General features: G+C 32.2%; 1 protein-coding gene across 1 annotated transcript in view; it reads left to right on the forward strand.

Moving 5' to 3' along the window:
- DYNLRB2 (dynein light chain roadblock-type 2) overlaps window positions 1–11,182 on the forward strand; it is a 30,163-nt gene extending 18,981 nt beyond the window's left edge. Inside the window, exon 4 of the mRNA XM_051975111.1 lies at window positions 10,451–11,182. Coding sequence (XP_051831071.1) covers window positions 10,451–10,494 — 44 coding nt within the window. The 3' untranslated portion in view covers window positions 10,495–11,182. The remainder of the gene's footprint in view (window positions 1–10,450) is intronic.
- Window positions 11,183–14,500: the final 3,318 nt, after the last annotated feature.

Raw genomic sequence — 14,500 nt, forward strand, 5'->3', positions numbered from 1 at the left:
TTTTAATAGGATGGGTGATATATTTGTCCAAAGTGTTTTTTTTTTTCTGTATCTATTGAGATAATTATATAGGTTTTGTTGTTTTTGATTATTAATATGATCAATTATGCTGATAGTTTTCCTAATATTGAATCAGCCCTGCATTCCTGGTATAAATCCCACCTGATCATAGTATATGATCTTTGTGATATATTACTGTGCTCCTTGCTAGTATTTTATTTAAAATTTTTGCGTTGATATTCATTAAAGAAATTGGTTTCCTTTCTCTGTGGTTTTTCTCTCTGGTTTGGCTATCAAAATCATATTTAAGAAGAGTTAAAGAAAAATAAGAGGAATTTGTTAGGATTTCTTTAACTATTTTTCTCAAATAGTTTATATATTAAAGGGATTAATTGTTCTTTAAATGTTTGGTACAATTCATTTGACAATCTTGTCCTGGGGATTTTCTCTTTCTTTCTTTTTTTTTTTTTTAATAAATTGTTTATTCATTTTAAAATTTAAATACAAAACTAAAAAAGAAAATTTAAAAAAAAAACATTTCCATGTGCATAGCAATACATAAGAGAGGATTCATCATAGAACAATAAATTTCTACTTCAAGAAAACCTATGTAATAGATTCCACACTTTGTTTTCAAAGCTACTCAATTTTTCTTTGTTTCCTTATAAGTTTTCTTTTGTTGTCTGCTTTACACTTTTTACTTTATTTATCCTTACCTTCCCCCACCCTAAAGAAGACTACATTCACACATACACACACATACACACACATTACAACATACATATACATAGTTATCTATAAACTTATACATGTATACTCATCATACACATATGTGTAAAACCATATTGTTCATGTTTTTACTTGTTATCTCTTTTTCTTGAGGTAAGTAATTACTTCGTTCATAGGTCCAAATCTTTCCATGTTTTTTACAATCTTATCTATATACAAAGCTTATCATTTCCTAGATAACAGCAGAATTTCAACATAATCTCATCCTATTTGAAAGAATGCACATAAAAAATTTCTCCCAATTTTCTTCATTCCTTCTATTTTTGCTACTTTGGTTTTGTTCATACAAAAATATTAATTTTAGATAATTGAAAATCATCCATTTTATACTTTAACAGCACTCTTCTTATAATTAATATAATTATAATATATATAAATTATGTTATAAGTAATATAATTTATACTGCTGAATCTCCTTCCTTTACATCTTTTTAAAACAATTCCTGACTTTTCGTTCTTCCAGTTGAATTTATTATTTTTTTTTACTCACTAAGATAATTTTTTTAATAATTGAATTAGGATGGCATTGAACAATAGATTATTTAGGTGAAATTGTCATGTTTTATTATATTGACTTTACCAACCAATAACATTTAGCAATAAGTATTACTCCAATTATTAAATCTAATATTAACTTATTAAGAAATATTTTATGTTCATATAGTCCTTCTATTATGCAGAAATATTTAGGTATTTTATAATAATTATTATGATAAATTATAATAAAATGAAATTTTATAATTTATCTTTTTCTCAATAGTATTTTATTTTTCTAAATACAATGTATTTAGAACATGTAGATAATTTTCAACATTGATTTTTGTAAGACTTTGTGTTCCAAATATTTCTCTCTTCCTCTTTTATCTCCCTCTTCCACAAGACAGCAAGCAATCTGTTATAGGTGAAACTCATGCAGTCTTTTTAAACATTTTTCTGTGTTTGCCATATTGTGCAAGAAAAATCAGACCAAAAGAAAAAAAAAAAAACAATGAGAAAGAAAAGGCAAACAAACAAACAAACAAAAAATATGAAATACTATGCTTCAATCCACCTTCAGTCTCCACACTTTTTTCTCTGGTTGAGTATAGCATTTTCCATCCAAGTTTATTAGAATTGTCTGAATCATCATTTCTGAGAAGAGGCAAGTCCATCACAGTTGATCATACAATCTTACTATTACTGTGTACAATATTCTCCTTGTTCTGCTCACTTCACTCAGTGTCAATTCATGTAATTCTTTCCAGAATACCTGATTATTTTAAATGGTCTAAAACAGTGGTTCTCAAACTTTTGTTTTCAGTATGTTTATCCTATTAAAAATTATTGAGGATCTCTCCAAAGAGTTTTTGTTTATCTGGATTATATTTATAGATATTTACCATATAGGAAATAAACACTACTTTTGAATTTGTAGACCCTCTAAAAGGCTTTCAGAGCTCCCCAGTATTCTCTAGATCATACTTTGAGAACCACTGGTCTAAAACAATATTGAATGATACTGGAGAATACATAGTGTGGTTTTCCCTATTTTTTTTCCTTTTTATTGAATGTATTTTAGCTTTCACTTTGTCTGAGATGATTTTTTTTTGCTTTTTTTTTTTAACATATAAAATTCTACTCTTCGTGTGCATTTTATTGTGTTTCCTGAAAATAACATTTTTAATTCAAATTTTAAATCTGTTCTTTTATTTTTATGGGTAAATTGATGCTATTCATATTTTAAGCTATAATTATTTGTTATATATTTCTCTTCTTCCCATTTTCCCCTTCTATTCTCCATACCCTATGGGATTTTTTCTCAGAGAGTCCATTGACTCTCTCATTCAGTTTCTTTAAAATTTCTGTAATGCTTTTTTCCTTAATATTTAAATTTTATTTTCTCTTTTAATTTGGGTAATTTGTAATTTTTGTAAAATTCATCCATTTTGATGGAGCTATCAGTTTTACTGGCATATAATTGGACAAAATAATTCTTAATAATTGTTTAAATTTCATCTTCATTGGTGGTACATTTTCTCTTTTCAATTTTTATTCTGTAATTTGTTTTTCTTATTTTTTTAACCAAACTGATGACTTATTTATTTTATTGGGTTAATTTTTCATAAAACTAGTTACTAGTTTTATTTATTAGTCCATTTTTTTTTTTACTTTCAATTTTACTAATCTTTTTTTTTTGATTTTTCAGGATTTCCATTTTGGTGTTTGAGGATTTTTATTTTAATGTTTTTCTAATTTTATTTCATTTTTGAGGGGGGAGTTGCATGCCTAAATTCATTGATCTGTTCTTTCCCCTTCTGAGGGATGTGCACAAATTTTTTTAGGATTTGATTATTTAGTTTCCAATAAATTTTTAATCTATGCTTCTACAGACCTTGATTAAATACAATTTTTATTGAAGTTTGATCTGAAAAGGATATATTTAAGACTTCTATTTTTTTGTATTTGGATATAAGATTTTTAATATCCTACTACATATTTAGTTTATGTGCTGTTGTCATGTACAGTTGAAGAAAAGATTTATTCCTTTATGTTACCATTCAGTTTTTCCCCAAGAGGTTTTTTATAATCTAGTTTTTTCTCAAATTCTATTCATCTTTTTAGCTTCTTTCTTATTTATTTTATGGTTAGATTTATCTAGCTCTGAAAGGGGAGAGTTGAAGTCTTTCACTAGTATGGTTTTAATGTTTGTTTCCTCTTGCAACGTTTAAATTATCTTTTAAGAATTTGGATGCTGTGCCATTTGGTAGGTATACATTCAGTATTGATATTATTTCATTGTTTATGCTGTCTTTTAGTAAAATGTTGTTTACCTGATTATCTCTTTTAATTAGGTCTATTTTCCATTTGTTTTTTCTAAGATCATGATTACTACCCTTCCATTGTTTTTATTTCATTGAGGTATAGTAAATTCTGTTCAAGCTCATTATTTTAACTCTCTCTGTTTTTCTATTTCAAGTGTGTTTCTTATAAAGAATATATTTTTTTTTGGATTCTGCTTTCTGATCCATTCTGCTATTTGCTTCTATTTTTGGGGTGAGTTTGTCTCATTTACATTTATCTAGCTATGTATTTCCTTCTATCCTAATTTTTTTTTGTTGCTGTTGTTGCTTGTTTTTCACTCTTTTTTTTAACCTTTTTCCCTCATTAGGAGTTTATTTTGCTTCTGATCCCTCATATCATTTTTTTCCTTTTTTTTCCCCCTGAGGCAATTGAAGTTAAGTGACTTGCCCAGGGTCACACAGCTAGAAAGTATTAAGTGTCTGAGGCCAGATTTGAATGCAGGTCCTCCTGACTTCAGGGCTAGTGCTCTATCCACTGAGCCATCTAGCTGCCTTATTCCTTTCTTTTATCCCTTTACCCTCCTACTTCCCAATTGGATAAATAAATTTCAATATGCAAATGCATACATACATATTTTCTCTTTGAAATAGTTTATAGGAGAGTGGAGTTCAAGCATTGCCTATTCCCCTATCATTTTCTTTCACTATAAAAACCCTTCCTTGTACACCTCTTTTGTGTGAGATTTTTCTATATTCTTCCTTTCTTTTCTTTTTATTCCAGTGCATCCTTCTTTCTTACCATTCCATTTTTAAGCTAATTTCAACATAATTCACACCCATACCATCTGTTTCTGTAGACTGTTTCTAATTACCCTGATAATGATAAATTCTTAAGAATTATATGTATCAATTTCACTTATAGGAATAAATATTTTTAACTTTATTAAGTTCTCTTTTTCATGTTGCATTTTTATGGTTGTCTTGAGTTTTATATTGGAACTCGCCAGTCTTGTTAAGATGGAAGTTGTTAAACTGGTATTGAATGATTTTTTTTTCTTGTTTCTTGAAATATTAACCTGGAAGTTCTGAAATTTGGACATAATATCCCTGGGAATTTTAATCTGAAGATCTCTTTCAGTAGGTGATCAGTAAATTCTCTCCATTACTATTTTATTCTGTGGTTTTAAGAAATTGGGACCATTTTCCTTTATAATTTCTTGGAATACAATATCTAGACTTTTTCTGATCATGGCTTTCTGGTAGTCCAATAGTTGCCAAATTCTCTCTCCTCAATCTATTTTTGAGGTCATTTGTTTTTATGATAAAATATTTATCTTCTTTAATTTTTTCCATTATGAAATCATTAGCTTTCACTTGTCCAATTTTAATTTTTAGGTAATTTTCAATAAGTTTTTCTACTTATTTTTTCCCATTTGCCCAATTCTGCTTTTAAGTAATTTTCATTACTGAAATTTTATGTCTCTTTTACCATTTGGTTATAATTTGTTTTTTAAAATATTATTTTCTCCAGTATTTTTGGTACCTTTTTTTTTAACCAAGTTGTCTTTTCTTGTGTTGCTTACAAACAGCTTACAAGAGAATAGTAGTGCTTATTGTCTTTAATCATTCTCATTTCTTTTCCTAATTTTTCTTCTACCACACTTGATTTAATTTTTTTTTTATTTTTTCAAAAATTCTTGTTGGGCTTGTATCCAATTGGCATTTTTTTCTTTTATGCTTTCATTATACCTGTTATAATATTGTTTTCTCTTTGCAAGTTTCTGTCTTGATCTTCCCTCTAACCATAGTAGCTTTTAATGGTCAAGTTATGTTTTTGTTGTTTGCCTCAGGCTTTTTGTGCTGCTATTTTCAATGTTAGTTCTGGGTATTTAGAAGACTTCAGTGTTAGAAATGTGATCTGGGGACAGTTGTGATCACTGCTTTCCAGATCAGTGGTGGGTCCTTATGCAGGAAGGGCCTCTGATAATGCTCTTATCCACCCTAGAACTGGGGCCCAGAAGTGGTTATGGATAATGCTCTGCATCCAGTGCTCCAAATGGGATCCAGTAATCTTTTCTGACTGGTTGTCCCATCCCCTTCTAGACTCTGACGTGAAAGCTACCAAAGCTGCTGTTGCTATCATCAAGTCCCACAACTAGGGCTGCTGCCACATTTGCTCTGGGCTAATCCCCACCCATAGACTTTCCTTCCAACCCACTAAGTTATCTTGGCCTGGAAAAAATGTATTACTCTGACTTTTGTTGAGCCCTGAAGCTTCAGAACTTGATTTGAGGAATTATTTCTAAGTTGTTTGGAGGAGAATTTTGGGAGAGTTTAGCTGTAGTGTATCCTTTACACAGCCATCTTGTCTTCATCTCCAGAAATTTATTTAAGAATTTTTAGTGAGAATGCTGTCATAGTTTTGCAAGTTATTAGCTATAATTTTGTTTCAAAAATAGGTAACAGTGGTGAAATTATGCATCCTGAAATTTACTAGTTATGTGTTCTTGACTAACTTACTTCCAAAGTTGCCTTAGGCAAATCCCTAGAATATATATGTAAGCCATTTACAAATGGTTTGATCTGTGTTGCCAAAGGGAATTCTCACAATTGTAGGTTCCCATATGATGAAATCACAAATCTTTTGTGTATTAATATACACATATACATATAGCTAGAGCTATCTCCCTGTCTCCCTCCCTCCTTCTCCCTCTCTCCCTCTCTTTCTCTTTGTCTCTCCATCTCTTTCTCTCTCTGTGTTCTCTCTCTCTCTGTCTCTCTCTCTTTCTCTCTCTCTCTCTCTGTCTTTCTCTTTGTCTCTCTCTCTCTGTCTCTCTCTACCTCTGTCTCTTTCTCTCTGATTTTCTTCCTGGATTTTGCCAACTACACGAATTATTCAACTTGTCATCTGCTATCATTTTTTATATTGTACCTTCTACTCCCTATGGTATCCGAGTTGTCAAATGTATGAGCAGGTTTCTCCCTTACTAACCCTTTTGTAAATTAAAAATATTTTGATAAGATTCAAAAAACTCTAGACAAAAAACATATGTTTTATTGACTTTTATCGGGTACACTCACAGAATGACATAATTTCATATTTTTTAAAGGATCTCAAAGGATATTTTGTCCAAACCAAATTCTTTGATCAAGAATTCTTTCTATGTATCCCAACAATTAAGACATATCCAGCCTTTGCTCGTGAGCCAATCCATTCTACTTTTGAATCACTCTCATTGTTAAGATGGTTTCTTGACATCAATCAACATTAACTATGTCTTTTTACAATTTCTACACATTGTTTCTAGTTCTGCTTTCTGGGTCCTGAGAAAACAAATTTCATCCTTCTTCCAAATGGCAGCCCTTATGAATATTTTTTAAAAAGCTTATCAGGATAAGATTTTTGGTCTTTAGGTTAAATACTTTAAGTTCTTTCAGTAAATACTAAATAAGATCTCAAAACCTTTAAACATCTTCATTACCCTCCTCTGACAGCTCTCCAGTTTATCAGTGAGTTTTTTCTAAAAAAGTGGACATAATACTTCAGATAGATTCTATTATATGTAATGATGAGCATCTGTCTAATCATTTTTTTTCTGGGAAGCCAAAAGACTTAAAGTCAAGAAAACCTGGGTTCAAATTTGACCTCAGACACTTCTTAGCTCTGTTATTACTTAACTCTGCCTCACCTTCATTTAAAAAATGAACTAGCAAAAGAAATGGCAAATCACTCTGCTTCTTTTCTAAGGAAACCTCAATGAGATCACAAAGAGTCATACATGAGTGAAACAAATGAATAACAAAATAATTTTTCTAGAATTTTTTCCAGGAATAGAAATTAATTTCACTGGTCTGCAGTTTACAAAATCCAAAATTTTCTCATTTGAAAATAAGGACATTTTCTTTGATCCAGTCTTATAGTATCTCTAACAATCTCTCCAGTTTTTCAAAGATCACAGACTATTATTCAGTATTCATATCTACTCATCCTTTTAGTGTCATAGACCCTATTGACTTGAAATTATCACTCTCACTCTTATCTTTTTTCATATATTGAACTTGTATCAACTTCCTATTAGCCATTTTTGTCCTTTTCAATTCAAGTATCTTTACACTTGGCATAGAAAACCAAAGCAGACTAAGCTACTCTACCTTATCTGCCTTGTATATTGTTAATATTGTCCCATTTATGCTGAGCAATAATGCTATTTCTGTTTTGAATCATTTTTTCTCAATTAACTTTAAACAGTTTCTCTGATCCTTAGCTTTCCCACATCACTTTTCATTTTAGCATTTGTTCCATGCTTTTGTATTCATCTTTTTTTATTTGTCTTTGCCTTCATCTTTTGTACAAAACGCTTTAAAATCTAAGTTCATAGATAAATGCTCCTTGAATCCATATTGATATCTTTAGATATCTTTTCCTTCTTGTTAGAATTCCTTTTCTTATGACTTCAGAATTTTATTCTTGAGGCCTTTCTATCCCTTCTGAACTGAATTCCTTATAGAATTTTAGTCCATGATATCCTGTCTAGCCTTTCCATGAATCCATGAAACTCAGATTGTTCTGTCTTAAATTCTAAAATCCACTGGTTGCTTATCCCCAAAATTTTCACCATTTGTACTTTAGCAACTACTTCCTCTTTATTAATGAAAATCACATCCAAAATAGCAATAACTCTTATTGGTTTCCCTAGATAAAATATATATTAATGCAAGTCAAGAAGCTATTTTGGTTTTGTCAAAATGTATAGCTCTAAAAGAAGACTCAATAGATTGTGCTGTTTTCTATTCTTTCTTTCTGTCCAGGGAGTCCATGTCACTCTCTAAAGACGATCTCAATTTATTACCAATATGTTTTCCTCCTTTAGTTATTGAATTTCTTCACAGAAGTTGGTCTTTTATATATACAATGCTATTCCATCCACTCTATGTGGATTTAGCACCCAGGGTATTTCAAAATCAGCCAGAGTCAGGATAAGTGAAAGTCCTTGATCTTTATTCTTTGCCCAGGTGAAGGGGAATGGCCATATGAAGTGCGAGCAATCATGACAGGAATCCAGGCAGCAGTGCCTCTGGCTCTCACACTCCACTTACCTAACCCTCTCTCCAATCTCCTATACAACACATCAAACTTGCACAGAGAGTGGGCGGGGGCCATTCTTTCTCCAAGCATATTATAGAGTATTGTCCAATTGCTATTTAGCCTCATGTGCTAGGGACCTCCGTGCATCTGCTCAGCTTCAGCTCATTACAAATCTACTTTTACACCTCTGTTCATTTGAATAAGTTATTTGTCCCAGTTATAAATGTCATCCCAGTAATTTTATCAGTAAAATCAAATCTACCTTTTTGTTTAGGAACCTCTCTATGGGACTTGTTGAACACCTTAGCTTAAAAAAGGCCAAGGTCTCCCATTTCTTCCAGGGCCATCTCCAGTAGTCTTGCTTTATATCTGGCCACTGGACCCAAATGACTCTGGAGGAGAAGTGCAGCAGGTGACCTTGCACAGCCCTTCCTCACTTAAATCCACGACACTTGCATGTCATGACATCACCCCCCTATGTTATGGTCCTCTTCAAGAATGACAGACAAACCTTCCTTCATGGTCACCTTATTTTATATATATATATATTAATATTTTATATTAATAATTAATATATATTAATATAGTTCATATATTTCTATGGAAAGACATTCAAGGCCATTTTGATGACTCCCTTTTTGGATTTTGTCTACTATAAACTTCTGGGAATCTTGTTTAGATTCCTCTTTCTATGTAAGATCTACATGGTATTTATGGTAGGTAGTATGGTGAATATACTTAGGCAGTTTTCCCCTTTTTCAGTTTAAAGCCCTTTCAATTAAATGTGTAGATCTCCAAGATTTCTTTTCTGACTCCCATTGCTTCATTTTTTCCACTACATCATGCTACCTCTGGAATCATTTAACTCCATATAGGTCTTTGTTTCTCACTCTGTGATAGAAAGGCATTAGACTGTCTCACTTGTCTTCAAGCTTTAATGTTTCATTTTAGCTCAAAGAGTTTAGGAAGTCTTCAATGAACTTTAGTTTTTTATCAGTAGTATAAATTTTTCTCAGTTGCATTATGTTGTAAGAAATGTTGTTAATAAATCTCAAGTATATGGACTCCTTCATTTTAAGTGAAATTAACATATAAAACTTCAAAGGCAAAATGAAATGTATTTAATCGGGAGAAAAGAGAATAGAGGAGTTCACAAAAAAAAGAAAAGAAACGTTCTGAGAGTATTCCCAGGAGAGAAGAACCCTATATGAATATAAAGTACTCATCAAAATTCATAGTTGGCCACCATTCTGTTCCTGGAAAACAGGATATTCTATCACAATCCTCTCGTTTACAGGAAAGGAAATTTTTGGCTGGTAAGATGATAATTTGCAGAGCTAGAACTGGAGCCCAGTGTTCCTGATTCCCTTCTTAATTAAAAGTTTTCAATTCAGTCAGTTGGAGAATTTTTGGTCATGGAGAAACATTTCAAGTTTCATAATATGTATCATTTTGATTGAGTTTATCTTATATTTCATAAGTGCATGTATTTGTAAAACCAAAGTTATTATGTTAACCAAGGTTATTGCTATACAATTTTATTTTCAGATGACAATTAAGTATGTATTGATTTAAATTTCCATAATCCTGATGATTCTAAATACATTTTGTAAATATAACTGAGGATTAGCTGAGATTTTCACATTTTATTCAGTTGTTCCATTATTCTTTAGATATAGGTAAGTTTTTCAACTTGCAGTGATCCAGGTAACAGTCAAATAAATAGTATAAATAGTCATTGGCAGCTAATACTGTTTTCAAGATTAATTAAAATTTATCTTTTTTTCTTTTACAGATAAAGAATATCTACTGATTGTCATCCAGAATCCAACTGAATAAACCTGTGATTACAAATTTAACAAAAATGAACCCAAACCGCTTTTAACAAATTCCTTCTTTTTACTAAAATTGTATTCTTCCTTATAGCTATTTTAATATACTTAGCTGCTTTTATATTGAATCTATTTCTACTTATTCCATTTATTTTTTTATTATATTTTAAAAGTGTTCCTAACCAATATATTGCACTTATCAAATTTCTGGTGTGTTATTTCATAGGTGTAGTATAACAAAATTAACAGAGAATATTTTCTCTAAATTCTTTGCTAATATTTAAAATTTAACTATTTCTAGTAACTAATTGTTATAACAATTATTTGAGATTTTTAACATTTATCAAGTAAAGTTGATGAATATTTAAAATGTCTCATTTCAGAAGCCTTCCCTGCTTACTGGTTGTCTACTATTTGACCCCCATGGATTTTTATGGTGGACTGCATCCTATATATGTTTATTACTTTACTCCCTATAGGATGCTCTCATCTGCTACAGTCAGACCTATATTTGTTGTCCTGCAAAAATGTGAGGCTTATTCCTGAATTTTATAATCATCTTTGTTGTTTTTTTAATTTAAACATACATTGCTTTATGAATCATGTTGATAAAGAAAAATCAGAGCAAAAGGGAAAAACCATGGAAGAGATTAAAAAAACAGAAAAAAGAATTGAATATAGCATTTCTTAATTTACATTCAGTCTCCTTAATACTTTTTCTGGATGCAGATGGCATTTTCTGTCCAAAGTCTATTGGGATTACTTTAGATCACTGAATTACTGAGGAGAACCAAATTGTTCATAGTTGATGATTGCTCATTGTTAGTGGGTACAAGGTATTTCTGGTTCTGCTTATTTCACTTAGCATCAGTTCATGTAAACCTTTTCAGACCTTTCTAAAATCAGCTTATTTATTATTTTTTATAGAACAATAATATTACATTACCTTCATGTACCATAACTTGTTCAACCATCCCCCAATTGATGGGAATCCGTTCCTTTTCCAATTTCCAAAATGTTACATTTTTGTACATGTGGGTCCTTTTCCTTCCTTTATGATTTCCTTGGGATACAGACTCAGTAATGGCACTGCTGGATCAAAGGATATGCATAGTTTTATAGCCCTTTGGGCATAGAGCCAGATTGTTCTTCAGAATGGTTGGATCAATTCACAACTTCACCAACAATGAATCAGTGTCCCAAGTTTCCCACATCCTCTTCACCATTTATCATTTGCTTTTTCCCATCATCTTAGCCAATCTGAATGAATCATCTTTGTTGTTGCTGCTGTTCAGCTATTTCAGTCATGTCCAACTCCCTATGACCCTATTTGGGGTTTTCCTGGCAAAGATACTGAAATGATTGAGCATTTCCTTCTCCAGCTCATTTTACAGATGAAGAAACTGAGGCAAACAGGATGAAATGACTGCCCATGGTCACACAGCCAATAAGTGTCTGGGGCCGGATTTGAATTCAGGAAGATGAGTCTTCCTGACTCCAGATCCAGCACACTGGTCATTGTGCCACCTTCCCACTGAGCCATTGCCCTAATAATAACCTAGAGTAACCCTTTTCCCAAATAAATCTTCTCACCCTTCAGCACACCTCAAACCTCATGGCTTCCTTGAAGCTTCCCTAACCTTTAGTCTCCATGAACTCTCCTGAGGTGCCCTCATCTACAACACTCTGTGGGCACTTTTGGCACTTTGCACTGTTGTCATTCCTGTCTCATTGTGATTTAACTTATGAGAGATGTCTGCCTCTCCAGAGAGACTCTGAGCTCCTTGAGGAGAATCCTGCTACTTCCTCATTTTTCTTTACATTACATCACTTTAATGTTCCAAAGTACTTTTGAAATTCCCAGAAACCCTCTGAAGGTAGATGCTATAGAGATTATTGCTCTTACAAATGGGAAACTGAGGACCAGAAAGCTAAAAGGATTTCCATATGTACTTACACAGGTAATTTCAGAGGCATGATTGGAATTAAGATTCTGATGATGCTGACCATACTCAGCATCATGTTTTTTGTTTTTTTTTCCATAATCAACATGCAAAACTCCAGTCTATTCCACCTTTTAGCTTAGCCCTAAAATAAAACTGACACTTCTAAGACCTATTTGTTTTTTCTTGAGCAATGAAATCAAAGAACTTCTATCTTAAAGATTGTTCATAAAAAAACTAAAATCTCTTTCCTCTTAAATGAGGGGTCAAGAGGCAGGCTGATTGTGTGTTTAGTATGTGGCTTAAGCTTAGTTTCACATTCCACCTTTGGACATCAACATCCCAACACACTTTGCCATTTTTTTTTCTTTTGCTGAATTCTAAGTATATTGTGTTAAAAGTATTTCTTTTATCTTTCTAGTTATACTTTCAAAAATGGAAGTCAGACTTCTCTAACATGAATTACTTAGCAAAGCCATGTTGGCTATTATTTACTGCTTTCTTTTATAAGTTTTCACAAACCATTCATTCCCTTAATATGTTCTAGAATTTTGTCAGGAATAGATGTGAGACTCATTGCTTTTACTTTCCATACTTTATTTCTTCAATGAAAATCAGGACAAGATTATCTTCCAGTCCTGTAGAACCTCAGCAACCCAACTCAAAATTATTTCAGCATCAATAAAAATTTATCAAGGTAAAGCATTCTTTGTCAACAGAGGCTACATATTCACTTGGGGTTTTGATAGAGGATAGAAGGCAAAGATTTGCTCAGAGTTTAGATGTTTTTAAAGGTCCTTTATATCTCTTAAAATATCTTGAAAGTGACATCCGTCACTTTTCCAGTCCTAACAGCTTATTCAAAATAAGCCAGAATTTAGTTTCAGCACAGTCTTGTAGTGCTGAACCAATGAGAAGTTCGTGATCATTTATGAATAATGGCTTTTGTGAATTCTGATAGTGCTGACCATGCTCACATCTATTAACACAAGCTGTTAATTCAAGAGCTACCTAGGACTGTTTTACATGCCAAGATAAAACCTATGGACAAAAAAAATAAAACCAAAAAAAGGCTAATAAGGAATTGATAACTAAACAAGATGACACCTAATATTGCAAAAGATGACTTAGATTACTAATATCAATTAGCATGTGACCCCTCAATGAGTGCCCTATACATCTGTGCCAGACTTTGAGTTCATCTTTTTTTAACCATTATCTTAAAAACATAGATGTGACTTCTGGCAAAGATGGCATTTGGACAGGTCTAACTCATACCCTTTGCAATTCAGGGCTCAGTGTTGGAATGAAATACTCATAAGCCATTCAAAAGTAAACCAAAGAAGGTTTACTTAGTCATAGTATATAAATGATATTCAACAAATTATTGCAGCCCTTCAACTTGGCATGAAATTGTTCCCCTTATCTCCTTATAAACATTTTTCTGGTTTTCAGGGTAAGATGTGGTAATATATATGGTTTTAGGACATATCCAAAGTCCATAGGGCCCCAGTTCCATGTCAATGTGTCTTTTATGCTCTTAGGTAACCAATAAGTTACTACTCAGTACTTACAGAAGTCACTAGAAATTTTTCTCAAGGCAAGTACTCAAGCCCTGGGAACAGTATTGTTGCCTTTTAGGGAAAAATCTACTCCACCCCATGGGATGGGTCTGAAGAAGATTACTTGATAATGGGACTATCACCAATGGCAATATGAAAGTAATAGCTAATTTCACCTCCCTGGAAAGCTGAAGATGGCTCCAGGTGAAGAAAACCAAAAAAGAATGATAATGACTGAAGAAGAAAACCAAGAGCAAAGGGCCAGACAGGACTGAGTCAGCTCGAGTCTGCCAGGTGCTAGTATGGAACAAAACTCATTCTATATTTGTCCCTGAAGTAATTGGAAGTATCTACAACTTATTCATATCTAGTTTTAGTGATTTATTGATTAACTCTATAATAGTAAAGGAGCCATTTCCACTTGAGAAAAGTACCAGGGCATAGAGCACCTTGTTAGTCACATTAATTGGGCAGTGGAGTGGTGTAGGATGCTCTCATTAGGAAATGA

This window comes from Antechinus flavipes, chromosome 2, assembly GCF_016432865.1.
Source record: "Antechinus flavipes isolate AdamAnt ecotype Samford, QLD, Australia chromosome 2, AdamAnt_v2, whole genome shotgun sequence".
In the NCBI taxonomy this organism is placed as follows: Eukaryota; Metazoa; Chordata; class Mammalia; order Dasyuromorphia; family Dasyuridae; genus Antechinus; species Antechinus flavipes.